The sequence below is a fragment of the Centroberyx affinis genome, unplaced genomic scaffold (genome assembly GCF_046629955.1).
Source record: "Centroberyx affinis isolate AG114_WGS23_722 - 3 ecotype Tasmania unplaced genomic scaffold, CSIRO-AGI_Caff_v1 ptg004352l_1, whole genome shotgun sequence".
NCBI classification, from domain to species: domain Eukaryota; kingdom Metazoa; phylum Chordata; class Actinopteri; order Beryciformes; family Berycidae; genus Centroberyx; species Centroberyx affinis.
In genome coordinates, this window is record NW_027282050.1 from 167,169 (window position 1) to 194,630 (window position 27,462).

The 27,462-nt window shown below is 41.0% G+C and overlaps 5 protein-coding genes across 5 annotated transcripts; 2 read left to right on the forward strand and 3 right to left on the reverse strand.

Moving 5' to 3' along the window:
• Positions 1–581: 581 nt before the first annotated feature.
• slc25a33 (solute carrier family 25 member 33) lies at positions 582–7,647 on the forward strand. The gene is made up of 7 exons (XM_071543572.1): positions 582–747; positions 2,969–3,142; positions 4,620–4,697; positions 5,625–5,725; positions 5,930–5,996; positions 6,518–6,798; positions 6,914–7,647. The coding sequence occupies exons 1-7, from the start codon at positions 707–709 to the stop codon at positions 7,111–7,113; spliced, it is 942 nt and encodes a 313-aa protein (XP_071399673.1). The 5' UTR covers positions 582–706; the 3' UTR covers positions 7,114–7,647.
• A 3,754-nt stretch (positions 7,648–11,401) lies between these two features.
• LOC139664657 (uncharacterized) lies at positions 11,402–16,813 on the forward strand. Its single transcript, XM_071543566.1, has 8 exons — positions 11,402–11,742; positions 12,538–12,576; positions 12,677–12,991; positions 13,226–13,534; positions 13,753–14,067; positions 15,500–15,649; positions 15,737–15,814; positions 15,919–16,813. Exons 1-7 carry the CDS (start codon positions 11,709–11,711, stop codon positions 15,778–15,780), a joined length of 1,206 nt encoding a protein of 401 aa, XP_071399667.1. The 5' UTR covers positions 11,402–11,708; the 3' UTR covers positions 15,781–15,814; positions 15,919–16,813.
• Positions 16,814–16,905: 92 nt separating this feature from the next.
• Positions 16,906–20,288, reverse strand: LOC139664658 (emerin-like). Its single transcript, XM_071543568.1, is given in 8 exon segments — positions 16,906–18,041; positions 18,464–18,517; positions 18,626–18,679; positions 18,810–18,835; positions 19,580–19,590; positions 19,593–19,610; positions 19,712–19,810; positions 20,001–20,288. Coding segments are annotated over 8 exon segments (564 nt in total). The 5' UTR covers positions 20,083–20,288; the 3' UTR covers positions 16,906–17,821.
• A 484-nt stretch (positions 20,289–20,772) lies between these two features.
• On the reverse strand, positions 20,773–24,244 carry LOC139664651 (protein starmaker). Its single transcript, XM_071543560.1, has 7 exons — positions 24,118–24,244; positions 23,807–24,028; positions 21,764–23,707; positions 21,590–21,656; positions 21,399–21,468; positions 21,163–21,282; positions 20,773–21,055 (listed from the first exon to the last, which is right to left on the reverse strand). Exons 2-7 carry the CDS (start codon positions 23,847–23,849, stop codon positions 20,933–20,935), a joined length of 2,367 nt encoding a protein of 788 aa, XP_071399661.1. The 5' UTR covers positions 23,850–24,028; positions 24,118–24,244; the 3' UTR covers positions 20,773–20,932.
• Positions 24,245–24,423: 179 nt separating this feature from the next.
• Positions 24,424–26,336, reverse strand: dnase1l1l (deoxyribonuclease I-like 1-like). The gene is made up of 8 exons (XM_071543561.1): positions 26,193–26,336; positions 26,005–26,093; positions 25,827–25,913; positions 25,555–25,676; positions 25,355–25,467; positions 25,025–25,182; positions 24,689–24,785; positions 24,424–24,560 (listed from the first exon to the last, which is right to left on the reverse strand). The coding sequence occupies exons 1-8, from the start codon at positions 26,334–26,336 to the stop codon at positions 24,480–24,482; spliced, it is 891 nt and encodes a 296-aa protein (XP_071399662.1). The 3' UTR covers positions 24,424–24,479.
• Positions 26,337–27,462: the final 1,126 nt, after the last annotated feature.

Consider the following 27,462-nt stretch of genomic DNA (forward strand, 5'->3'; position numbering starts at 1 on the left):
TATTATTTATTAATTCACATTTCACAGCACACTAACATGCAGTCCTTTCATCATTTAACATGGCATGCATGCCCACAAAAAAGAGCACTATAGTAATCTAAAATACATTTTAGAAAGATACTAGAAAGATACTAAATATCATAGCAAAAGTCCCTATAGGAATATGATTGGAAGTCCTTATGGGAATATTATAATGATACCATAGAAGATAAAAAAGAATAGTGATAAGTAAAATAATGTCATTATAAACTCACAACTGAGTACCACAGACACACTATAAGTCCCTATATGAATATGATGTATTCGATATACGAATATTCTAGTCATATTCTAGTTATTTTTATCTTTTGTTTTGTTTTGTTTTGTATAAATAGTATGGGCAGGATGAACCAATAAATGCAGAGTGTTGTTCTTTGGTTGTTTTTGAAGCTTTCTTGTCGGTAATTGTGCAATAATTTAAAGGTGGTGTAGGAGACGCGCGCACATCTGCATACGTCACAGACAACACCCCCGTCCGGCCCCCTGACGTAAATGCCAGCTCTTCAGGTCACCCTGCCGCACTGCACTCACTGACAGCTTCAGAAAGCCGGCTGGATGAACAGCAGCGGGCTAGCTAGCTACGCGGGGATCAAACCGTCGCCTTCCTCTCTTTGATATAAACGCGAATTCAACAGAAACATAAGAAGAGTATGGTGGCAGTTTGAAAATGGCACAGAAAGACACGCTATTACATCTCTTCGCTGGGGGGTAAGTCACATTTAATGTTGTTGTTTTCACTGGGTGAATAACTTAACCGCAAGAGCTAACGGTACTTGTGATCCCTTTAACGATACCGTCCTCGTTTGCTTGGTCGCGAGAGGTGGCGTTGCTTTCTTAGCTAACTAACTTGTTAGTTTCTTTTGAATATATGAACCCAAATACATTGAAACTCATTCACCTAACACATTGTATTGTGTTTTAGCCGTTCAGCCGTACCGAGAATGGAGAAACTACTATCCAGCTTGTTAACAGTAACGTTAGCTGCTATGCTATACTGCGAGCTAACGCTAGCTCATGGTAGCACTGTATGATCTTAGCGATGGCTGCCGTCTACGTTCTGGTTAAGTGGTTATCCATATTTCCACTTTCATAACAGTCCATTTCGTTTTTAGAGTAAAGCTGCCGCGTTGATCTTATGTATTCAATATGTTGAAGGACTATATAAATACGTATGATAAACGGTATCTTATTTCATTTGAAACTAAATGATCCTTGACAATGAACTGGCAACGTCTTTTCTTTCCAGATCTCAGTCACATCCGTGTCTGAAGTTAGCTAATAGCTAGCGTTACATATAAGTGCCCGGTCGGCTGGGTCTCTTGCTGGCTCGTACTACTTGTGCCGATGGTACAGTTAAAACGGTAGCTTCACTAGTTTCAACAATAACCTACACCGAGTAAACACTGATGTTGTTTAAGCTAAGACTGTGTGTAAAATATCCCATCGCTGCCATGGCTGGAAGTGGCGCAGTCATGAGACTGACCTTTGCATGATGTCCTTCGGTATTACATAACACTGAACCTATAGGGGTAACAACGTTAGCTCTTCCATGCCACCAAGCCAACCAAGGACAGCAGTTGCTAACCATTAATGTTGGCTGTCCGAACAGTGTTATTTGTATGCCATGTATGATTTATAGTTGTATAGCTAAATACGATTCGTCTGATGTTTAGGTTACATTTAAATGCCATTGTGTTGTTTAAAATGAACGCCATTTTTACCCTTGAAATGTTTTGACTTACCTTTAGGAAATTAACTCACACGTTATTTTCTATTGTCTTTAGCCATTATACTGCTATTTAAAAATGTGTAATAGTTGTGAATAATGTAGACTAATTTATATTTAACAAATGGTGACCACTTTGCTTTAAGTGTGGACCTATTTGACCATATCATAGGCAATCATTTAAAACATATGTAGAACCTGTTGAGAGAAAATATATGTTGACCTCTCAGGTTAATGCTGAACAATTACTCAGAAATCCAGCAAAGCCTGTGTGACAGCCTTTGGTCAGTTTGTATAGTATGTGAAAAACAACGCTTAGGCTAATGCACACGACATACTTTCAAAAAGCATGCTTGTCATTTTCACAGGGCCTATATATTAAAACAAGAAACTATTGCACTCATTCCCCTGGTTTTATTATCTTTGGGATCAGGTCATGACCTCAACAACTCCTCCTCGCCACATTGTTTCAGCACTGGTGCATGTTATTTGCTTGACAAATTAGGTTACGCAATGCAACAAGTCTCGTCCAGAATATATTTTTTCTGAACAAGTTCCGACAATTGGAGGAGGTGAAGAGGTGACTAGTGATCCGTGAATAGACAACTAGGTCAGGTGGTGTTGTACCTCAGATGTTTGACTCTGTCCTTCAGACATGAGACAGTAGAGAGGCTTAGTCTAATCTGACTCTCACTTCTAAGCTTGTTACTGACAAGGTTGTAGACACCGTTTATTAAGGATATACCAATGAGAGCTGTAAAGAACTAGATAAATGAATGGTTTGAGCTGAAGTTGGGAAAGCTGTATATACAAAACAATCTGTCCTTGCTCCCAACAGCCCCTAACGGGTCCAATTAGAGTGTCTGAGCTGACAACCTTTTGCACCAGATGTATTGTGTTATCTTGAAGCATTTCCAAGGCACAGCAAGAGACCAGTTTTGACCATAATTGTTCATAGCACATTGCCCATAGCTGCACAGCTATGTTTTGATGGAAAAACTTGGTCAAAGCTGATATGAGTAGCCTCGCAAATCTAAGGAACACACTGTTCTGGAGCAGGTTAGCCACTGTTATAACGGTAAACATCACATGCAGTTATTGACCGGTGGGACAAGGCCTACTGTGTACGCAAAAGACTGTATAGTAGACATCTTTTTTCAAAACCTTTTTCACAAAGTCTAATCCTCATGTTTGTGTGTCCAGATGTAGTGGTACAGTGGGAGCCATCATGACCTGCCCCCTGGAGGTGTTGAAGACGCGGTTGCAGTCGTCTGGCCTCGCCCTCCGGCCCGTCTTCCAGGTCCAGCTGGGCACCCTGAGTGGCACCGGAGTCATTCGACCAGGGACTGTTACACCAGGGCTGCTGCAGGTCCTACGGTAAGATTGTTGTTGTTCTTGTTCTACAAGGAGCACTGCAGCATGCTGCGCAGGTTGTCCCTTGAGGTGCTCGTTTGTATTTTTCCATTAACAGACAAAGTGTTCCTTCCTCACAGCTGGTGCACTTTTCTGTTTGTCAGAACTGTCATGTTGTGGTTGGCATGATTGTTAGCAGTTGACATATGTAGTGGCACGGCGGCGGCCTATTGAAAGCGTTGCCCTGGGAATGCCGCTGTGTTTGAGCATGTCTGATATGCCAAAATAACATGTTTTTGGGAATGGTTCAGTAAATTCCTCTGCAGTTCTGTGATTCAGTTCAGGGAGGTTCTTTCGAGGGCATATCCTCTGATTTCCACCACAGTCTTAATTTGAGGGCCATTAATCCTTTCTTACGTAAAGGAGGATTAAGTAGACAGTATCCCGCTCTTCTCTAGTGCTCTTAACCAGCTGTTTGGGGACATGGAATATGTTTTACTACCAGGCCTCAAGACAGACATGTAACAGGTTTGTGGCATCAGTGGAATTGGCCCTTGCATGAGGCCCTTTTTGTCCCAGCTCCAATGAACCAGGAGGGAAGTCAGGAAGGACGTTGTGCTGCGTAGTGCAGGAGGTTTTTTGCATGGTGCTGCATCAGTGTTATATTACAGCCTGAAGTCTCGGACTGAACCGGTCTGGAATGGAGTCAGCTGACTGTTGGCTGTAGCTGCAGGCTATTTAACATTTTACAGCTGTTACATTGGCCTAAAGACTAATATGGTAATGTTAATTTTGCAGAAAAGCATGCAATATTTGCTGCAAGTTAATTTCAAGTTGTTGCCCAGTGTTTCAGTTTGACTAAATTCAAACTTTTGCAAAGATACTGGAATGCTCTCCTTGTTTTAACAGAATTATGGTTTCATCCTCTTTGTGATGTACTAGTAACACTGAGAGGCAAATAAGGACCATGACGTTTTCGCCAGCCATTGAAACCTAGAGTTGGACTATAAATTGGACACTCATTTTACCTTAAAGGAGGTTATTTCTTTGTTTCTTTAACTTGTCGTCATTGTTTGAAAAGAGGTGTTAAGTATCACTGAGAGAGCGCAAATTTTAGTTCTACCCTCCCCCTTTGTCCGGCCCCAGGCAGGCCTGACTGTCTGCTTGGAGGATGAAGGTCACTCCCTGGTTATAATCCAAAAGAGTATGTGGGATGTCGCTGGCGTGATGAACCAGGGGACAGGGTTCATGGTGCATTACCTGGGCCAAAGGGAATAGTGCTGAAGCTTGTGCAAAAGCAACTTGGGTAAACAAGATTGGTGGCGCAGTGTAACATTTAGGATGATTTCAGGAGTTAGCGATCATTTTCAGACACCCACTGAGCCTGGGTTAATCTCACTCAGACCTTGTTGATATATTAAGTTTGAGATAAAAAAAACATCTATAAAACTCTGTCAACTATACCAGTGTGTTTTTTAACTAATGTTTGTTTTTATTTCAGGTCAATTCTAGAAAAAGAGGGACCAAGATCACTTTTCCGTGGCCTAGGACCGAACCTTGTTGGCGTGGCCCCCTCAAGGTACAGTAATATCGGTGTCTCCATTCAGTATAGGACTGCAGAAAAGTAGTCCATGCCCTCCATGTCTTGTACAGTACACTCCCCACCACCCATATCGATTTAGTGAGGTCATAAGACAAAAGACAAAAACGGCGTGGCAACCGTGTTAATGTGACATCAATATCCCAATATCCTACTTTTGTTATGTAACAGTAAAATAATATCAGAAGAGCTGGACAACAAAGTATCTAGTTTAAACAGTGGTTTGTGATGGTGGTTTTACTCCAAGTAATAATTTAAAGTTAAATCTAAACTGTTCTGTCTCTACGTCATACAGTTTAAATTTCACCTTTGTTCTTTTCTTTGTAAAGCATTAACAAGCGGTCAGTATTTTGCTCTTATTTCCTCATGGATTTCAGTTGAAGCTGGCTTTGAAATTGGCTGTAATATACAACGGTGATATAACCACACAATGAATACGCCTAATACATTTACAGCAATGTTTAGTCAGACTTTGAGACTCTGTGAACTGAAAAAGGTGATGGGTTACATATACATATTTTTCCCCATGGTTAATGAATAGCCACAGCATGCTCCTTTACTAAGTAATTTCACTGCCCCTCCGCTCCACTGCCCAACTTGGACAGGCCCACATTCAGAATAGCTCCAGGGGCATCTCTGGTGCCCAGTGCTTATTCAGCCCATTCTGGTGCTGTGACGGGCTATTCCAGAAGCAAAGCAGAGAGAGCAGGCCCTGGGGAACAGACTGCTCTGGATACGCTCTGTCAAAGGCTCACAGGAGCCCACATGTGATGATTACATAAAGGCATTGTAGTTATAAAACCACACTGGCTTATTAAAAATGCATTAATGGTTAGGCATCATGGGTTTATCTTCACAGTGGCTTTTGTATAGAGTTCTTATCTGTTTATGTTCTTTATATTTCAGAGCCATTTACTTTGCTGCATACTCAAAGTCCAAAGAGGTGTTCAATGGCGTTTTCGTTCCTAATAGTGGAGCAGTGCACATGTCCTCTGCTGGCTTTGCAGGTGAGCAGTCTGCATGTAACCCTTTGTTGGTACATACAGTATGTCCCCTCAATGAGTGCGAGTGTAATTAAACCAAAAAATCCAATTTCTCTGCCCCTATACTGGAATTACTCTACCTTTTTTGAATCACATTTTGTGGGTGAAAACTGTAACTTACATTGCATTGTCAAACTGACATCCCCTTGTTTTATCCCTTGTCCTCAGCCTTTGTTACTAACTCCCTGATGAACCCCATCTGGATGGTCAAGACAAGGATGCAGTTGGAGAAAAAGTGTGTACATATTTAATTTCACCTCACATGTGCTTACCTTTGTAAACGCTAGACAGATTCCAGCGTTCAGTTTTAGATCTGTGTAAAATAATATGATTTATTTGAGGGTCTTTGCAGTTCTGATTGCACCAAATGTAATGTAACCTTTAACAGAGGCTGTCTTTACGACACCGTCCTTGGGTTATGCAGTGCGCAAGACTGAGCGTGTGACCGGGGTCCATAAATACTCTTGCTGACGCACTGTGCTGCGTGCAGAAGAAGAGTCTATATTTACTTTGCCAAGTACAGGGCAGTAGTATCATGAGAGGTCACAGGAACAAGTCTGTTAGCCCTATCTTTATTTAAATACAAAACACCTGTCCTGCGATATAAAATGGTGGCCCTTATGAATTTATCTAATAAAGTTAAAAACGTTCAATAAAGGCAATACTAGTTAATGATTCAACCCAATAAGGAAACATGACTTGCTTAAACGTGATCTTGTATTGACACTGCTGTCTCTGATTTGTTTCCCCCGTCAGAGCCAGAGGAGAGAAAAAGATGAATGCACTGCAGTGCGCCCGCTATGTTTACAGAACAGAGGGGATCCGGGGCTTCTACCGAGGCCTGACCGCATCCTACGCCGGCATCTCGGAGACCATGATCTGCTTCCTCATCTACGAGACACTGAAGAAACACCTTGCAGAGAGCCGCTTCAGATCTCCAAATAGTGTTACGGAGAAAGGAGCGTCGGATTTCTTGAGCCTGATGGTGGCAGCTGCTTTTTCAAAGGGGTGTGCGTCCTGCATAGCCTACCCACACGGTAAACACTTCATTGTTATTTCACAACAATGTCAGGGAGGAGCATTTTTATGTGACTGCGATTGGTTATCTCTGACTTTACTGTATTTTTTTCCCCTCTGTGTGTGTCCCTGCAGAGGTCATTCGGACAAGACTGCGGGAGGAGGGCAGCAAGTACAAGTATTTCTTCCAGACGGGGAGGTTGATAGCGGTGGAGGAAGGCTATGCAGCTTTTTACAGAGGACTCATTCCACAGCTAATTAGACAAATCCCTAACACAGCCATCGTCCTCTCCACCTATGAACTCATCGTCCACCTGCTGAGAGAGTCAAAGTGAAGACGCGTTTGAGAGTTGGGTTTCTCTATCAAATGCTGGAAGCCACACAATACCCAAGGCACACTGGGCAAGAGACAGTTGAAAATGCAGCACATACATTTTTTTCATGTGGTGCTATAGAGACTTTTTTGGTGGAATTTGAAGCAGGTTGTACTGTTATCCAAAGACCTAAATGTATTTTTATTTTATTGAAAGCATGCCATTAGAAGTTTAACGGAATAACTCAACAGTTGCGGTACTTATGAAAACTCCATACCTATGAAAAAGGTCATCTGCTTAGAGGAGTAGTGTTAAGTTAACTAAATTATTTTATGTATTTTTATTGTTCTGACAGTGTTTGTCTGTTTCCTTATGCTTATCAGTGGTGAATGTACCAATATCCATCATTGGCAGTTTGATTCATTTTAGTTAATGAAGGGAAGAAATTCAGAAAATGGCACTATTAATAGTGCTGTTCGTTGCAATCCAATGACCACACAGACCATTATGAGATTTCTGTTTATTCTTTCATAAATACAATGTGGTGATTTTGAAGTTTGAATGACATCAGAGAAGTTTATCATATTTTTCATTATTATATACAGGTTTATCTGTATATTTTCTTTGTGGAAAGGACAGTCACCTTTTACAATATAATGAGAACTTGAATGCTTATTTGACCAGTGGCTCAATAAACTGCATCAAGAAATTAGATCTGTTGGTGGGTGACCTAACAAAACTGTCAGTTATTACACCAATCTACCTTTTCTTTACAGTAAGCAGTAGGCTAGTTAAGCCTTGTGGAACCTGGGTTGTGCAAAGATGACAAAACAAAGATGACTGAATAACTGTAAAATCAAACTACAAGTTATTGCAAAATAAATATCTTTGACATATGGCTAAATGATTGATAAGTTAAGGAGATACATAGAGAACATCAAATCAAACCATGAAGAATATCAGATCATGTTAGGGCTATAGTTGACTGGTTCTGTTTATTTACTCCAGTCTAGATATCCTCATTGTTTTTGTGTCTCAAACCAATGATAAAATAACTATGAAGCAGTAAGATGAACAATTAAAAAAAAACATGGTTTTGTTCAGTAGGAAATTGTACCTCGTGATAGCATTTAGCTGTGGTTAGAAACCACAAAAGAGGAAGTCTTGAAAGACGGCGTGTTTTAACAAGTTTATGTTCCCTTTAGTTTGAACTTTTTTTTTGCTGCTCACAGTGTAAACGTATTTCTTATTCAGGAATTCAAGTTTATTCTACTGTTGCAATTATTTTAAGTTGCTCTGGATAAGAGTGTGAGCTAGGCTCTCTGGCTATCTACTTGATAAAAAAGGTAGTATGTTTATGACTGAACATCAGGACGTTCATTTAATTTCATCAATGCCAGATATGCTTTTTGTTTCAACTAAGTTTTGCTGAGCATGCATGTTCATTTTTTCAGTAATGCCCTGCTTCACCTAGAGTACACTAACACAGAACTGAGAAAAGAGTTTTCTGCTGTTCCCATCTGATCTCCCAAAAGAACTGACACATCAAAAACAGACTTTTTTGCTTAAATTTGCTCAAACAGGCAGTATACCTTTCATGTTCAGCATATTGCTATAAAAAATTATTGAGCCACGCTGCCATCTGAAACCAAGGCAATTCTTGATGGTCTCAATCGCATGCATTTGCCTATTTTGTATATTTTATAAACAATGGACTAGTGAACCACCTTGAGAACACAACTGGGTATTTACCTTTGCATATAATGCAAACAGACAAATTCAGCCCAGCTACGAGAAGCTCAGTGAAGAGAAGAGGACTGTCGGTGCCTCAGCCTGTCTTGATGGAAGAAGACACTTGCTACAATGTGAACGGATGTACAGTACCTTTCCAAGACATTTGTTCAGTTCAGTTCAGTTCAGTTCAGTTCAGTTCAGTTCTCTATTTTAATTCCAGTGGGCAACTGATTGGCAGGCAGGTATAGAAACATACGACACATCATACAAATAAATAAATAAAAAAGCAATGACAAAAAGTAGCCAATGACAAGTAACACACAGACATACAATAAAAAAGTAAATTAAAAGTAAAATAAAATTAGATGATAATAAAATTGCTATTCCACAGTAGAATGTGATGTGCAATAATAAGAATTTGCTTGAATGGGCAGCACCGTCTTATCCTGAACTGAGTGGAAAAAAAGGTGGTCTTGTGGTCCAGAGAACTGGGGAGGTTGTCCAAAACAGCCTTTATAACAGACTGCTCAGTGAGGGCGTCACAAATGAAAGATTTGGGGGATTGAACCCAGAAGCCTTTGGGACTGAGGAGCCTGGAGCCGCTGGGCTGCTCATGCTTCTTCTCCATCAAAGTCCTGAATGCAAAGAGGCTTTCTGTTGATTGTAATGACTGAAAAAGAGTTTAAATAGTATTCAGTGTGTCACTGTGACATTGAGACTGTCTAGATCTCCTCACCATCTTATCCTTAGCTTAAGATCTAACTTAATGTAGACAAATGCAAACTGCTTCAAAGTCAGTATCTCTCAGTGGGATGCACTTTCTGCCCTTCCATGTTTATAAAATGGATTTAGTTATATGTGATAGGCCTAGTGTTCTTCAGAGTGAATGCCCTCGTGACAACGGTCCTATCAGTATAAGGTGAGACTAAATGCTTTCTTCACACCCTTAACTTTATAACTGCACATTCTTAAAAGAAAAAGAAAAGCAGAAGTAATTTTTCTCCAAGAGTTTCTATCTGTCCTCATAAAAACAGCCTGACCTCTGCTCCCTGGGTCAGCCATGCCCTCAGCAGTCAGCTGAAATGAGACTATTCAGCTGTGGGAGCTTCAGGAACAGAAAATGGAAAATAGTTTCACTGATTAGCACACCTTCAGCCAGCCAGGGAGGAACTAATGTGTGAAATCAGCTGCTGCAGTGTTTGGCTGGAATGAAAACCTGGAGACTCTCTGGACACCACTGGCTTATGGGTAACACAGCCCTCGCCATGCGGATCAGTAAAGTTTCTTCTTACCATCTTCTGATAATTCTTAAATCCAGATTTAAGACTAAAATGAGACCTGCCTTCCCTGTCCGGCTGGCAGAATCAATGTGATCTATTAAATCTAATAAATCATTTAAGATCTATTTCTACAGACAGGCTTTTACATAATAATGACCAATGAGTCTTGCTTTTTTCTGCCCTTCCCTTCTTTTCTTGGGTAACCTTGTTTCTGCATCTTTTGTTTGGCACGATCGTCAAGCACTTTGTAAACTGTTTTTAAAAGTGCTATACAAAAGATATGATAATAATATACATATATTACAGTATTAGGCTACATATAACAAATGCTCGTTTTAAATGCAAATTGTTTAGAAAGTGATGAGGTTTGTTTTTAAATGTAAAACATCACAGTTTCTCCCTTAATCCTTACATGGACCCATCAATCTGAACAAGTGTCTGTTTTTTGACGCCTTCAACAAGCCTGCACTGGCAAGTAAATACATAATTGTTTCTGTAAATACAAAGGTGGATACACCTAATGGATAACTGAGATCACAACAGGGATTGTTGTCCTCATCACTGTGACACTAAAATGAACCTTTCAACATTCCTGTAGGCTACGTCTCTTAACACCTGACAGGTTGAGCTGCTTGTGAAAGTAGAGACCTTGCACCCAAGACCTACTTCACTGTGCAAAACAAATTGTGCACCTCAGGCATTTTACACTTTTTACACTGCAAAAAACATCCATCTTGAAAACTTCCATGGGGTGAGATAATTCCACTTTCCTTGTTTCCAATGTAGTTTCTTTTGTGCCAGTTATTTTCAAGAGTGGACATTTTTTGAAACGAGGCAGATCACCTCACTAGCAAGAGAGGGGGGTAATTACTTTTAATTCAATAACATTCTTGAAACAGGTTGATTTGCACTGGAAACAAGTTTCAAATAGCCTATCTTACTCAATGGGCAGATTTTTCACTTGTTTTAACAAAAATCAGATTCAAAATAACACTCAATTCCGGACTAAATGACTGATGGATATTTTGTGCAGTGTGATTTTTTCTTTCAGGTGGCAGTATACACACTTCAACACCTTGGCTGGCTTTATTTAGATTTTTTTTTTTTCTTCCTCTGAGCTGTTCCCCTTTAAGTGTTTAAGGTTTAATGCCGAGATAGAAGTCGCTATTCCTGTTTGACTGACGGCTTTTCATAAAGAGATAATAGGTTTAATGCAGTAAGTGCTGCGGCTTGTGGTGACCTCTGTCTGCAGCAAGGGGAACGGCCGGGAGAAACATCCCGACTGTTGACGTGAGTACGACGCTGTGACTGACGGCATGTTGTATCTCCACAGTTTCATGCTAATGTTATTCTGACAACTGGACTCTCATCAAATCCTCTGAACCTCAACAAATGCATTAGATAGCCTACTTGTGAATGTACTAGTGGCTACTAACCGGCGTTCAATTCTCGACAATGTTTTTAACTGAAGCCACGCTTAGCCGATCCAAGCTAGCACACAAGCTAATGTCTTCTGCAGTTACTCGCGTTGAACGGTCATCATCATCATCACCATCACCATAGATATCCTTCCTATCCTGCGGTCTAATGGAAGGGTGAAAGATGCTGAGAATCCACCATATCCTTTCTCTAACAGGTAAGACAGCTAAGTAATATTCGTGGTTAGCTAAGCTTGTTAGCCAGCTAGCTAGGTAGCTTATGTTCTCTGTGGTTATGCAACAAGATAACCACCTAGCAGTTGTATAGTTAACATCACACATAAAGTTAGTGAGATGTAATGTAGCAATCAGGGTTCGAGTTATAAATCTGAGTTTTGTGGGGGTCTCTAAAATAACTACCGTTAGGGGCGGAGATAAATAAATAAATAATAGCCTAACGGGTGCACTTTCCGTGAGAGAGAGAGAGAGACTTCACTGCTCATTACGTGGTCCAACACTTTCACAGACACACGCGCACACGCGCGCACACACACACACACACACACACACACACACACACACACACACACACAGCAACAGTGTGTATGGGCACCCCATACACACAACAAACAAACAAATGGTGGTGAAGTGCAGTCATACTGTCATTCACGAGAGAATATGGTGCGTAGTTCTTTTTAGCCTATTTATCTCGTCAACGTAAATAATAATAATTAAAATAATGGTTGTTGGCAATGTATTAGCGACCCCCGCAGATGTATGATTTTATGGGAGCTCAGACCCCTCCTTATGGGAGCTCAGCTCCCACTGGCTCCCACATAACTCGAACCCTGGTAGCAATAACATGCATGTGACTCGGGGGTATAGTGACCGCTGATGTATAGTGCCTGAGTAGTCTGCAGTTCACAGATACTGCAACTGCAAAATTGAAAATTGAATGTTTAATGCATTTGAATCTTTACTTGCCTGAAACCATCTTTTAACCCTCCTTGCAGGCTGCTTATTTATACCATGGGATGGAGTTACTGCTTTTGGTAAGCTTGATAAAAATTCTGCTGCATTTGCCAAATCCAGTGCAATATCCACAGCCATTCCTGTACTTTCTGGCTCTGAGTGCTTGTCTCTGATGTGCAGGTGGAGGTCGGATCAGACTAGTGGATGGAGAGAACAAGTGCTCCGGGAGAGTCGAGGTACTTCACCATAACCAGTGGGGGACAGTTTGTGACCATGGCTGGGACTTTAGGGAGGCTGATGTGGTGTGCCTGGAGCTCGGCTGTGGCTTAGCTGAATCTGCCCCTCATGGTGCAGTGTTTGGTTCAGGCAGCGGAAAGATCTGGCTGCAGCATGTCCAGTGCACTGGACATGAGGAAAGTCTGACACGCTGTGCAAGTGTCCTCCACAGTGACCCCCCCTGCACCCATGACAACGATGCAGGGGTCAAATGCTCAGGTGAGAGGCCCTGCTGGCTATGCTTTTCACAAACAAAGGAGCAGTGCTGGATGATTGATGACTTGGTGACTTTATCTACTATGTTGATTCATATTCTAGTTAACCAAACAGATATGCATACAAACGTCAACACTCACTTAAGCACAAGGGAGACATGGCAACATGCAGTTATCATTGATAAGCTAAATCAGATCATACTCACATTTTGTGTTTAACCTGTGTGTTTACCTCCAGGTACCCTTTTGATGCCCACCCTCTCCCTGCTGTCACCCCACTCTGTGTTCTCTGCCGGGGAGGCGGTTCGCTTCAGCTGCACTGTCCTGTTGGGTCACCACCTCAGTGACTTCCACCTGTACAAGCATGGTGTGTCCACGCCGCTGGTGACCCAGAGGGTGGACCAGAGCCAGACCAGAGTGGAGCTGACTCTGTCCGACCTGGAGACGTCCCACCAGGGCAGCTACAGCTGTCTGTACAGGATCAAGGGCAGCTCACTCTCTCAGCTGCTCAGCTCTCCACCCAGCAACTCCATCAACATCACTGTAGGTGAGTCATACCTGCACAGGTTGTTCTTTTCCACATTAACTCAATTTCACTTGAGCCAAAATCCTTACTACTTTGGTATGGTTGATCCAAGATAGATATCATTCATATTCAAAATTTGTATATAGATTTTTCATAGAATTCCCATAGCTGATTGATTTCATACAGTCTGCATCACCTTTAATGACCTCTCTTATTCCTTCTATCTTGGCTGATCACAGTGGAGCTCCTGACTCCCCAACACTGGTACAACACGTCCAACGAGGCCCCGGCCGGCTCGGTCATCAAGGGCCACAGTTTCAACATCACCTGCTCCACCCTGCAGCAGTATCCCGGAGGCTCCTTCCAGCTGCGCCTCATCCGCTCCAACGGCACAGTGCGCCAGTCGCTGCCTGCCCTCACCCCCTCCGTCACCTTCACCTTCCCCAGCGCCCAGAGCTCCAACGAGGGCTACTACTACTGCTTGTACCGGGTCCAGCTGGGCGGACGCACCTTTGTCTCCAGAGAGAGCCAGCCCCTGCCTATATCCATCAGAGGTGAAGTGGATGGCATTATATTGTGTTTTGCTTACGGTGTAAGATATAAACCATAGCATATAATGTCTATGGTGTGTGCCAGTCTTGAGTGGCTAAAAATAGGGTGGTCTAGGTATTGAAACATTCTTATTGTTTTTTGCACTTTCCTTCTGTTTACTTTTTGTAATATCTTTTAAAGAACATCTAAATAAGTTACATCTCTGCATTTGTTTAGACATTCTCAACAGTTCCTTAGTGTGTAGCTTTTTAGTGTTTCTCCTTATTCCACAATTGTAGGATAGTAGGGGACAGTTTTGCTGTTTTTCATATCTCACGCGCCTTTATGTGTGAAGACTTTTGACCTCGCTTCAGTATGATTTTTTTTTTTATATTGAGATATATGGTATAAGATTTGAGTGGATTTGATGCTGCCCAAAACCTCCATTACATCTGCAAAACCATGAAAATTACTTCATTTAATTAAAAACTGCCAAGATGAACTAAGTCAGGTTTTTTGTTTCTTGTAAGTTGCTTCATTGTTCCATAAATACAACTTCTGAGAAAGAGCGTCCCCCGGCTGCTAGATTACAGTCCAATGAAGCGGTTTTGCAGAACAAGGAACACACTGTTCAGACAGCACAAATTGGATACCATATAACTCAGTAATGGGGAAAAAACATGCTTGATTACTGCCTGGTCTCTTCCTCCGTAAAGGCAAGAACAGCACAGGATTATCATGTCAAAAATGGCGATATTGTCTTTTAAAGAGTGCGTAAACACACTGTTTTCTGTCAGTCTCTACCTAGTACACAATTTTAAAAGACAAAAAAAGTGGGATGGGGAGCGAGAGTGAATAGGGAGTCGTGTCTGTGATAAAGGATCACCCATCCCTACTTGGGGGCGGTAACAATTTTCTGATCACAAAACATTTGATGCTGCCAAAGGCGAAATACCTGCCTTGACATTACTGATTGACATGTGGCCAGAAGTGCAACATGGTTGAAAGTTGACTTGAAAAATGTTGAAATCAAGTGCAGGATAAATACTATTCTATATACTGTATGTAGAAGCCATATAACCGTGTTTACATTAAAATGTAATTTAGTGCTGATTTGCTCTTTAAACGTGCCACAAATAATAGAATTTTCAAATAGTGCTTTATAATTCTAGTAGGCTGCTAAAAATATGACTGCTATAGTAGTCCCCGATTACCCGAGTCGGGGTAATCGGGAAATCGGTAATGGTGCATTCTACTCTTGTTGCTGGTTTATGAACAGAAGCATCACTTACCAGTCTGCTGGAAAGGAGTTTAAAGATTTTGCCTAAATCTGACGCAATCAATCAATGCTAAAGTAGTAAATGAAATTCCATCTATGCAAACAGTCAGTTTCCCCCATCAAGTATGTAAATTACAGATATGAGTGTAATGTGTTTATTCTCCTCTCACCCTCAGACCCAGATCCAGTATTGAGTCCCATGGTGATCAGCTGGCTGGTGTCTGGCCTGACATTTGTTGTAGCTGTTGTCATTATCATCATTGTAGCCAAGGTGCTCTGCAAAAAGGAGAAGAAGCCCTCTGAACTGGAGAGAGAGACCAGAACCTGTAAGTCCTGCTGTGTCAGACTCCTTAGAGTTAACTTTTATCATCCTGTCAGCATTCCCATAGTTACAGATATGCTTCCACCTACAGGTGTGGACAACACTTATGTTGCCTTATCAATTAACAAGATATGACGGGATATGCAGACAACATTGGAGATAACTAAAGGTATGGAATGTCTTGATACTCACACAATATCCATGTGTCTCAATATTTGACTTGTCAAAGTGTCAAAGCTAGTTAATTGCAGTGCAGCCTCTTGTGTGTTTCAGCTGTAGAGCTGAGTTGCCACTGAGAGGACCAGCAGGAACTCTACAAGTGGCTCCTCCTCTGTCCTTCATGGATTCATAAGGCAGGAGACGTAGCCAAGTTCCAAAGAACCAGGCAGCCTGGGCAGCCATCCATCTTGCCTTTTTGGTAATGGCAACAGCACAAGTTGGAACCAGGCCCTTCAGCACAGTCCAGACGAAGCACTACTCTTTGCTGAACACTAACCAAGACCTATTTAAGACTATAACTCTAAACCTTTGACTTTCACACCAGATTTCAGGCAGGTTTCACCTACTGCTGGGAAACGCTGGATATGATTTGAAATGAAGCACTCTACTATGTTGAGATCTAAGCATTAGATAATGGCCACACAAGACCGATGGACAACAGAAACCATTTCATGATGGAAGTCGATATTGGACTTATGCTAGACTTCAGATTCACTCAGGCTCGGCTACTACTACAACCCCAGATATATGGAGTAAAATACTAGTACTAGAAGCTTGACTGTGAAACTGTGAAATGTGTTCCTCAGGTCTCCGTGTATAGGCTGTATGAAAACACACAGGTTTTTCATTTTTTTTTTATTTATTGCCAGGTAACACTGTAATGACAGGCTCCACTAAGCTTATTATGTACTTGCTCCCACAGATCAGTGGTTCTTACAGGATTAGAGGATGTTTTTGTATTTTTAGTCACCCCACTATCATCTTCTGTCATTTGCAATGTGTATTTACAAAGTATGAGAAAAGAAGTTGTCATTGATTAAAATGCTGTAGGCGTTGGAGCCTCTGGCTTCAGTGGGTTTTATATTTCGGAGTAAAGTCCACAGAAGTTGCTGTATGTGAGTTTGATTTAGTCATCATCTCGAACTAAGAATAAAAAGGAAAAGCTTTATACCTTTCCATAATATGGTTTCTGTATCCTTATGCCCCTAATTCTTTTTCTTTCAACATTTTAAAGTTTATTTTCACTACTGAATAACTGACTTGACACTTTTCAAACACTTTTATATTTTGAATTGTGAAACAGCAATACAAAAAAGCATCTTTTAAAAATTGAATGGTATTTGATTATTTAATACAAACGTGTGATATCTCTTAAATGCTAATAAAAATGACATGTAAGACCTACTGTAGCACAGCATAAACATGTCAATACAGGCAATACAACCGGTACATTTTCTATATTCTTATACTCTTTAACTACTCACCAAGCACTGACAAGAAATTAACAGGTTGACAAATAAATCCCAATTTAGTTAGTCAGTTATAAAAATGCTAAGGCACTTGCATTACCGCTGGTCTAAAACTGTTGCAACTGGCCTTAAAGTTCATTTTATTTATTTTTGATAAACTCGTTCTGCTGCTGGATTGAAGAAAACCACTAGTAACAATAGGTGTTATAGGAACCGTTTTGGTATATCTTTGTATTAACAATTTACACTGTATCATACACTGGTAGATGCCTTATTAGCTGCACCGAGGCATCGAAAAGTGAAAATCCACTCATAACAGTACAGTACAGGTGAATATATGGGGATATGGGCACATATTCTCTTTTTAACATGTTAGTACAATAACATTTGTATTTAAAATCTCAAATTTGTGTCTCTTGATGGCATCACAAATTTGAACGCTGGTTTACTGAATCTCTACTAGAGATTTATTCATGCAAACAAATATTGATGAAAGATTAAATGAATAATATGAATTCTAAGTTCTATTCTAGCAGTGCTGCAATTACGTATTTTTGCCTATAAGCAAGTAAACTGCCATCATTGCAAAAAACACAATCCTTCAAGCGATGGCTAAAATAAATGCATATGCCAAAAAATACATTCCTTAAATTAAAATGCGTAATAAAGTATTACAACAGCTCTTAAAACTGAACATGCCGTAATAATCATTCTATTTTTTTGAAAGGGTCGCTGTGCGTTGTCTCCATATTGGAAAAAACAAAGTAGAGAAAAGCTGCGACAGCCAGGAAGAACAGGAACTGAACCCAGAGCGGGATGAGGCGAGAAGACCCTGCCGCCTTCGGAGCGTCTCCGCCAGATTTCATGGGCGTTGATCTCAAATGAGAGACGTTTCTGTAGGTGGACGGCGTGTCATAGATGTAGGGCCTGAAAGGAGAGTGTGCTTTTGTTAGAAACATTCATTTACAAGACAACTCGTGTACCCCATGAGTGATACAACCCCCCTCTTGGCCAATCCGTAACAAACGTCACCTTGTTTTGACCAAGGAGATTTTATAGTAAATCGTTTGGATTTTTTTTTTTGGTTACTAAGGTTTTGAGTGACACTTTTAAACATTTTATGGGTGATTTTTTGAACATTACAAATGGGCCTACATCTCCTCAATCAATACTGACACATCTATAGTCATCTTCTTTAATATGCAATAAAATTAAATAAGCAATTTGCATAGTAGCCTGCATTTGCAGGGGTCAAAGTGGAAGGAACAATTTTGCACATTATAAAATGAACTGATTATTTGATCGCATCTGCTGACAGTTAGTCATCCCAGTATAATTATTACACTTACTCATCAACAAAATCCCTTCCACTGTATTCGGGTCTTGGCCTTGAGTAGGATCTCCTGTAGAGGGTGACATAAATACAAATAAAGATTTGCTGGTTTTATACTCCTCACCAACTGAAAAACAAACAAAAAAAACTGCTATGTTTGAGCACAGTGATGACTTACTCGTCCTCAAACTCCCTCTCAGAGTACTCTGGCCTTGTCCTCATGTACGGCCTCCTGAATGAAAGAAAAAAAGACTAATTACTAATTCTGTTATATTTATATTTGCCATTCCAGAAAAAAAAGCCTGAGACTGAGAATAAATGTTTGAACCTAATCTTATTGGAGCATGTGAAAGACAACTGACCCGTCTCCTGAACCGTCATTCCTGATCTGCAAAATTGGAAATAGAGTTAATCAGAACTTTTGACAATGACATTGATAAAAATTATTGTTGTGGATACCTATAGGCCCAATAGCCTCAATATGTCACTTCAGTTCATTTGCATTTATACTTGCATCTTGGGCCTTCCATAGGATGCCTTCCTCATTGAGTATACAAGACGGATAGGTGTATGAGAAAAATAGAGGTTCAAAGGTTCTGTTTCGTTGTTAAAATCAACTCAGGTCTCAGAAACAGACCACTCCAAATAAAAGTGATACGCAGACCAAATAAACCCAGTAAATCGCTTTATATAATACAGCATTGTGGCTTTGTATATTAGAATTTGTACGGAGCCCCTAAAGTCCCGAAAAGTGTTTTTTTTTTATCTTGTGCGCACAAGTTAATTATCCTGTGGGAACAATTATTATGCGCACAAATAAAAAAAAACAAAAACACTTTTCGGGACTTTAGGGGCTCCGTAGATTTGTTTGGTCCGCCTATCAGTTTTATTTTGAAGGCAGCGCTTGCGCCGTGGGCCAAATGGTGGACTAGTGACAACGAAATCAAGTTTATATTTATAAATTTATATTTTTCACATATATATATATATATACACACTCGAGGAGGAAACCATCATCAGATCCAAGCAAGCCGCGTCTTGCCGCACGGTGTGTGGTCAGGTTTCCCTCCAAGGTTTTTCCCACTGGCCGAGTTCAGCGACACCTTGAGGCCGATCGGACAAGGGTACTTACTGGTGTCCTGGGAGACATGTGACTTCCTCCTCTGAAATGAAAGCACAACAATTACCCTAAGCCCTAAACGTGAAGCTAAACCAGATTTCCTGTAAGTGTCCCCAGGGCTTTGCTTTACTTTACTTTACTTACCCTCCTCTCTGTAGTAGGTTTTGTCTGGGGACGGCTTCGCCCTTTTGCCTTTGCTCATGGCCTCTCTCAGCTTCTTCTCATACAGACTTCTGGTGGAATCTAAATACAAAGTCACATAGTAGATGTGAGTAAGTTAACAACATAGTGAAACTGGGTAGCCAGATAGCACCAGTTAGCTAGTAAATGTAGGCTGCAATCGGGTGACCGTATGCTCTTAGCTGGCGCAACGTTAATTAAACGTTAATTCAAAAATGAGCGCAAAGTAAAAACTACAGGACGAGCCACTCACCGACCACAGGTCCATGCTTGATCCCGTATTCATCCAGCAGCAAGCTGATTTCCTCGGCGGATTTGCTGCTCAGTGTGGCCATGGCTGTGCCTTGATCTCTCGGGATAGCCTTTTGTGTTACACGATTATATTCTTGTTACAGTTGGCTATAGTTTCATTTACTAAAAGACAACAAGTTTGACGCCGCCCACTGCAAAAGATTGGGCGCGCTCGTTTTGTAATGCGGATAGTTGGACCCCGCTTCTGTGGAGTACCGGACTGACCAGACTGGTCAGAAGAGTAAACAAAACGTTCGCACCCACAGCCTGCTGGTGACATCACTTCCCCTTCCTTTTGGCCTTCTCTTCTTTTTCGCTGGTTTGTTTCCAGCAGCGCCACCAGCGGGCTAGTGATGATATTGATAAAGATGATGACAATTAATAATAACAATAGTAACAACACAAAGCAAATATTAATATGATATAAATTGATACAGGAAAAAAAGGTAATTCACAGCAGGTAAAACAGGATACAAAATGAGGAAGAAAGAAAGAGGAAGGAAAGAAAATGAGATGCAAATCAGTGGAGTGAGAAGAAGTTACTAATTTGCAGAAACTACTTTTCTAGAGAAAGATAAAAAGATTTTACTCTGAGGTGCTCTCAGGTGATCAAAACTATTTGTTAAAGTTTTTTTTTTTATAGTAATGGAGCTAATCCCAATTCGCATCATTATTTACAAAAGTGTGATGCTATTTATCTGTGGTTTAAACAAATAAGGCAGCATCACTTTAACCAAGGATAAACCTTTATTATGCACAAAATCAGACGTACAGATAAAAATCTTTGCATGGCTAACACTTTACATCACATTTTTACAAATCAATTTGTCCATTTAGAATTTTTTTTTTCCATCATCTATAAGCATCAAACATATTTTAATGAGCATATGAGCTTTAGCCCTTAAAGAAGGCAACTTGGTCAAGCCAGTCCAGTTGGTCTGTGGCCCACCAGAACATCAGCAGTCCCGTCAGTGTCACCAGACCCAGCTTCAGCAGCAACTTGAGTACACCAAGACACTGCAGTAACAATGACAGAGAGGTAAAAACAATAGCAGGGAAATCATGATTCAAAGACATGAGTAAGAAACTGATTTATGTGCAATAAATACACAGTAGATACACACCTTCTGTTTTCTGGTGTGTGTTTTCTGTGTGTTGTCGAGATCTGGCACGTTCTCTGGCAGCAGATTGTGTGGGGGATGAAGAGCAGAGTTCATTTTCAGTGTCTCCGACTCCCTCGGCTCCTGAAAAAGGCAAAGCAATTAAACCATACTGTGTGTGTGTGTGTGTATGTGTGTGGGTGGGTACATGTGTGTATGCGTGTGTGTGTGTGTGTGTGTGTGTGTGTTCCCATTCTTACTGTAGATGTCTCTGCAGAGCTCAGGTCTTCTTGCCCATCTGTGGAACTGCTGAGTGACTCTCTGTCGCTGCTGAGAAAGCAGTAAACACTCTTAGTTTTTGGTTGGATCAATGATCTGTCATAGCATGGATTGCAATTATTTTTCAAGGAAAACAAAGGAGGGTTTCCTGCTTACTAGGAATTCCACTTACCTGTCTGTTTCATAGTGAATGACTTGAGACAAAGGATCTGTACAAAACTGAACCTTTATCTTCCTCCCTGTAAAAACGCACAATATCATGAACAATATCAAATGCTGTGGAACCTTTCATACATTGTGAAATACATTCAACAGTTTGAAAATCTCTCTCCATTACTGCACTCACCTTCTTTACCATCCTCCCCTTCGCTGTCGTCGTAAAACTTGTAGAAAGCCTTGATTCTCTCCTGCTCTTGCTCCCAGTTCCTCTCTTCTTCATACTCGTCGTCTCCAAACTCTCCTAGCTCGGTGGCTCTTGACGCCTCGTATCCGCTGTTGAAGAAAAAGCTGTCGTCCACGGACCCCTGGTTAGACGGGTGTGTGGCTGTGTCATCCCCTAGCTGTACTACTGAATGGATGTCTATAGAAGGAAAAGTTTCTTCTGTGTCTGCGTCTTCTGGGTTTAAAAACAGATCTTCGGACAAAAAGCCCCCGGTCGCTGTGTCCCAGGAGAAGCTGAAAGCTGCTGGATCTCCTCTGCTGCGGTAGTTAGTGACAGTCAGGTCGTCAGAGATGTTTCCCCTGCTCTCACTATGAAGTTGAGCATCTTCCGGCAGATAGTTGTGTTCAGGATCCAGGCGACGCATTATATTATCTATGTATTCTTCATCATCACTCCTCCTCACTTGGATCTCATCCTCGCTGGAGCTGTACGTGTCGCTCTCAGACGGAAGGTGTCTCACGCGAGTGTTGGCCTCACGCGTATGCTGATATTGAGCAAAAATGGGCATTGATTGTATCGCTCCATTTTGTCCCTCCTCTTCTTCAGTATAGGTATTGTCCTTTCCATCTAGGCACATAGGTTCACCTGTTTCATCTCCATCATCATCATCATCATCATCATCATCATCATCATCATCATCATCATCATCACGCCCTTTCACAGCTGCACTACCCAATACATGTTTGACAGTCTCTGTTTTTCCTCTCTTGTCTATTTCTCCAGTCGCCAAATCCAGACCCATGATCTTCATATCAACATCCATCCCCATCCCTCCAGGATCCAGATCCTGGTCTTCCTTCTCATCGGTGTCCACAGCACTTCCCATCCATGTAATATCTGTCACACCTCTTTCCAGGTGGGCGCTCTGTTTTGTGTTGGATCCACTGTCAGAGGTACAAGGCAAGGCATTCAATTTGTATTTACTGTCTTGATTTTTTCTTCCGTCTTCCATATATTCGCCTGAAGAGAAGTCTGACGGATAATCTGCAAAACTCTCACCTGCCTCTTGGTGCTCATCTCCTGAGAAATCCTTCATTTTGTCCACAACATCTTCGTCAGTATCATCATCAGCAATAAGATCCTGCAGATGTCGCATTGATATTTCAGGAAACTCGAAATTGGCAAGTAAATTCCCTTCTTTGCCTTCATCCTCTTCGATTTTCATGCCTTCACACTCTGTATTGGATGAATCCTCAACCCTTTTTTCTTCTCTCTCTTGCTCTTCCTCTTCAATCCCATCACCTTGTACCATCGTCCCACTGCCACGTTGAGGGACTCTCCCAAAATAGGACACATCCTCGTCGCTATCACTCTCACCTTGCTCCTCATTTCTAACTTGAGGGTTTTCAGTACCCTCCGGGGCCAGGGGTTGTCCCTCAGCAAAGATCCTGTCCTCTTTATCTCCATCCCAGGACTCCTCGCCACAGCGAACAGACATCAGCCAATCCCCTGGTCTCTTTCCTGCTCCCATATCCTCTTCCTCAACCTCTTCATCTTCTCCAGAGACAGAACCTTCCCCTGCAGAATCTTCATCTGAGCTTTCATAATGCTCCTCTGGTGATTTGTCCATGTTCATGACATTGAGCCTTGCACTAGTGAAATCTTCTTCTCCTTTTTTAGCATCAGTCTCCTGCTCATCGTCATTTTCAGCCATATTTGTATCACTAGTTTCAAAGCCAGACAAAACTCTAGTTTGACCAGCTGCTTCCTGGTGCAGAGCCCCATTTTCCTCTGTTGCTATTGGTATGTTTTCATGACAGTTGTCTGTCTTGTCCTCCTCAAACTTTTCATCAAAATATAAACTCTCAAAGTCCAACTCTTCATCAGGGAATGATGGAAGAGATTGTTCTGTAACAACATAATTTGCAAATTAAATACTTCAGTAAACTGTAAAAAATCAAAAAATCAAATACAACAAAATATAAACAAAACAAAAATCTTTCTTACCTGAAAATGCGTCAGTAAGTAGATCGGCTAAGCTTTGTTCCATTTCGTTAGCTGAATGTAACAGGTAAGGCAATACTTTAGAGAAAGAGTTTTATCAAGACAAACATTCATGTATCGCCAAACACGCCATGTATCTTTTGAGACACCTCTTCAGATAATCTCCTCGGTTGCAAGAGAGGAAGAGAGAGCAAAGTCTCATCTGTTGCTGCTGCAAGTGGCTTCCTGTCAAAAAGAGGTTGCATGGATAGCATGTTAAATGTAATATAACTTGTTAAAGAGAATTACAAAATGTCTATATTGTGTAGGCCTACCGAAAAACTGAAGATGATTTAAAAGAGATGTTCAAAAAGTCTCTCCTAAAAAGTGAAATCGGAAAAGTAATTCTTTGTGTTCACTGTTGCTGCAGGAACGTACCACCAGAAGTATCACAAAATGATGTCAGCTTTGATGTGGTTTTGGTTTCAGATGCATAACAGACCCAGCAGTCAAACACGCACTTCCTTCATGCTGAAACAACTGATGTTTATTGTGTGTCTAAGATGACAGTTGGTTTCATTTTAAAAGAGACATAATTCTGAGTAAATATTCATAAAATATCTATTTGAAAACAGCTAAAATCCAGTTAAACTACAGTTAGTAGTCTTGATGTCTTGGTTTGTTGATGGTTGATTGTCTACAGCTCATGGCGGAGGAGGTAGCGGTGGTTGGGTTTCAGGTCAACTTCGACTGGGAAGTGATCACTCACCTCTAGAGCCTAAAAAGGCCACAAAATGAACAAGGTTAATGTTCATGTTCATATTGAAGAAATGTCAAACAGAACTCAAATTGAGCTGAACTCTACATATGTGATTGTATAAGAACAGTGCTTGAGTGCAGGTTTACCTCCTCCTCAGTCAGATCGAACTTCTGTTTAAAGTTGAACGGTTGAGCTGAACCTGGCACTATACTGGAGATGATCTCACGCCCGTGGACAACTATCCTGTTTTGGGATGTGGAAGACATACAGTGTGTCTGACCTTGTCTGACATGTTGGATATCTGCAGCAAACAGCAATTATAGTCATCATTACATCATGTGTGTTCTCACTAAAGCATGTGTGCTCTTTAAAGTAATTGTTGAAATCTACTCAGTGCTACTGTGGTCACATTGTGACCGCACAGGAATAGCCAGATTTAATCACATTCAGTCAGTCTTGTGAACATGCCAGCAGCCACTGACCTATCATAAGCACAGTGCGTTTTCTCACGGACGGTCGTATCTTGCTCATCTCCGATTAGCCAGCGGAATTTGGGGTCACTCCTCAATCGGACAGCTCTCCAGCCCTTGATGGTGATGTAGCTGCACCCAGCGTTCAGGTCCCCCAAGATCACCACATTCTAGGCAAATGAGAGGAAGTAAAAAGGGAAGTAGAGCAGATCAAAATTACTGACAAATTTCATCACATGTGGAAGAGAAAACCAACATGAGACTAAGCTGAGGAACATTGCCCAATGTTAAGATATAAATGTGGGGAAAAAAACATAACAATTATGTTGCGGTTCAACCCACATCTGTCTTCCACTTCTTGTAAATCCCTTTGAAGACAGTATACAGTTCATCAATCTCCTTCATGGCTGTTTTGGGGCAGGTGTGCTGGCCAATCAGGACAAAATCCTTCACCACTGCAAAATAAGACATTTATGATGCATCCTGAATGACATGTCATCATTTTTCCTAAAATCCCAAAGATGTTATACATTTCTTCTTACGGGTAGTAGGCGAGTGAAAGCGGACGATGAAAGGCTCTCTGGAGAAAACATCGGTTTCGTTGTTCCCTTCCCCCTCCAGTTTAGGATACTGATAATACTCTTTGACCTGCAGTACATTGTTTCTGGAGATGATAAGAGAGGAAAAGAGGGATTGAGTGATGTCACTTGGAGCTGACAGCAATGTGTGACCGTACGCCAAAACGCGTTGGTTTTAATTATTAGATCCATATTTTATTCTTCACCCAAGTGTGCAAGAGGTCTGATGTTTTTACCTGTAAATGTAGACATATTGCTCCTTGTAGGTTTTCCTCCCCAGCCTCTCACTCTCCAAATAGGAATATGAGTTGGATTTGTCGAATCTGTTGATAACAATATAAATGGCATAACAATGTTATTGATAGAATGATATTCTCACAACTTCTGCCTCAAAAAGTTCACAAAAGCGTGTACCTGTTGAGATCCTTAACCAGAGTTGGTATGGCTCCTCCTTTAGAGTCTCGGACCTCCTGAATAAGACACAAGTCATACCGAGAAAGGATCTTGGGAATGAAAAAAAAAACAAAGACGAATTAACTGTCTGCTTTTGCGTGGATGCTGTCATAGTTCTGGTTAGAAATCATCATGTACACTTATAGTACCTTTAGTAGAATCCCCATAACCTTCTTGTTGTTTGCCTTTGCTTCCCCAAAGCTCTGAACATTGAAAGCACAGATTTTCAGAGAAAGTGCGATGTTCAGCGTACACAGCCCCACAAAACACAGCAGGAGAACTGGAGGCCTCATCTTGCGGATATTTATCTCTCTGTAAGTAAAAGAGACAAGTTTGGCAAGATCCTCTTTTTCATGTTGTGAAATGTGTTACATTAATCTACACCTGCATGAGCCATTTGGCATTAGACACATTATACCTACAAGATGTTCAACATTATATACATCGTTTTGAGGCCTCTTACCTTCAGTGCTAGTTTCCCAGGGAGATTGACCTCCGTCCAGCAAAGATCCATCTCTTGAATGGCCTGTGATCTATTTGGGGAACATACAGGTAACCCTGGGTGAAAGACAGAGGTCATGGATCTGTGTGGGGGATCTGCTGTGTCAGTGCTCATCGAGAATGGAGCTTTATCTGGAACAGTTAAAACCACTGAATACAATGAACAATGGACTCCGTCCCACTCAGAAAGTTCAGCTGTGAGTGTGTTTTGTCTCCAAGTTTGAGTGTGATCAAACAATAGACAGTGCCATGTGACATGTCTGTCAGTTTCATGAACTTTTTTTTACAGAATTCACCGTATATCATTCTGTCAGATTACCATAGACAAGAGCAGCTAGTAGCTACCACATAGTAGCAATATATCACTCAGCTGTGTGTTAAATACCGGTAGTGGTCCTGTGGGAGAGGTGGAACTTCTTACTATGAGGCATTTGATACAAAAATCATCATCATCATCATCAAAATCATATTTAGTTTTAAGTTTTAATTAGTAGGCTATAAATCACCACCTTTGCCCTCTTGGAAATCATTCTGTGAACATAGAGTACATAAGTCACAGAGTGCTAAGATGTTGCGATTGTAGACATTTCTATCTGTAAGTAGTGTACTACAGATGTATTAGATTTGTAGACAAAGTGTGATTTTAGAGTTCACTGAGGAAGCAATAATCAAAGGTCCTCAGAGAAAGGTAACTGAAAAGTCACATTTTTATGAATGAACATCAGCCGCTGGCACGGACCTTGCTGAACAAAGAAAATATAGATTTGCCAATATGTCAAATAATTACATTCTAAATATTGCATGATTGTCTTGTATGTTTTAATGTTATCCTGCTCCTTTGGTAAGAAACTGTTTTCGCACATATTACATTTCTCCTTCTGTAGCCAATCTTTCTATTCAGGCGATGTGTTGCCAATC

Coding starts and splice junctions, on each gene's coding strand:
- dnase1l1l (XM_071543561.1), bottom strand. CDS start 26,336: ATGAGGCCTCCAGTTCTCCTGCTGTGTTTTGTGGGGCTGTGTACGCTG. Junction 26,094..26,192: donor TTATGGGGATTCTACTAAAG/GTACTATAAGTG, acceptor TTCATTCCCAAG/ATCCTTTCTCGGTATGACTT. Junction 24,786..25,024: donor ACGCACTGTGCTTATGATAG/GTCAGTGGCTGC, acceptor ATCCCAAAACAG/GATAGTTGTCCACGGGCGTG.
- LOC139664657 (XM_071543566.1), top strand. CDS start 11,709: ATGCTGAGAATCCACCATATCCTTTCTCTAACAG. Junction 13,535..13,752: donor CTCCATCAACATCACTGTAG/GTGAGTCATACC, acceptor GGCTGATCACAG/TGGAGCTCCTGACTCCCCAA. Junction 15,650..15,736: donor GGAGAGAGAGACCAGAACCT/GTAAGTCCTGCT, acceptor TTCCACCTACAG/GTGTGGACAACACTTATGTT.
- slc25a33 (XM_071543572.1), top strand. CDS start 707: ATGGCACAGAAAGACACGCTATTACATCTCTTCGCTGGGGG. Junction 4,698..5,624: donor GTTGGCGTGGCCCCCTCAAG/GTACAGTAATAT, acceptor TTTATATTTCAG/AGCCATTTACTTTGCTGCAT. Junction 5,726..5,929: donor GTCCTCTGCTGGCTTTGCAG/GTGAGCAGTCTG, acceptor CCTTGTCCTCAG/CCTTTGTTACTAACTCCCTG.
- LOC139664651 (XM_071543560.1), bottom strand. CDS start 23,849: ATGGAACAAAGCTTAGCCGATCTACTTACTGACGCATTTTCAG. Junction 21,469..21,589: donor ATTCACTATGAAACAGACAG/GTAAGTGGAATT, acceptor CTGCTTTCTCAG/CAGCGACAGAGAGTCACTCA. Junction 21,056..21,162: donor CACACACCAGAAAACAGAAG/GTGTGTATCTAC, acceptor TTGTTACTGCAG/TGTCTTGGTGTACTCAAGTT.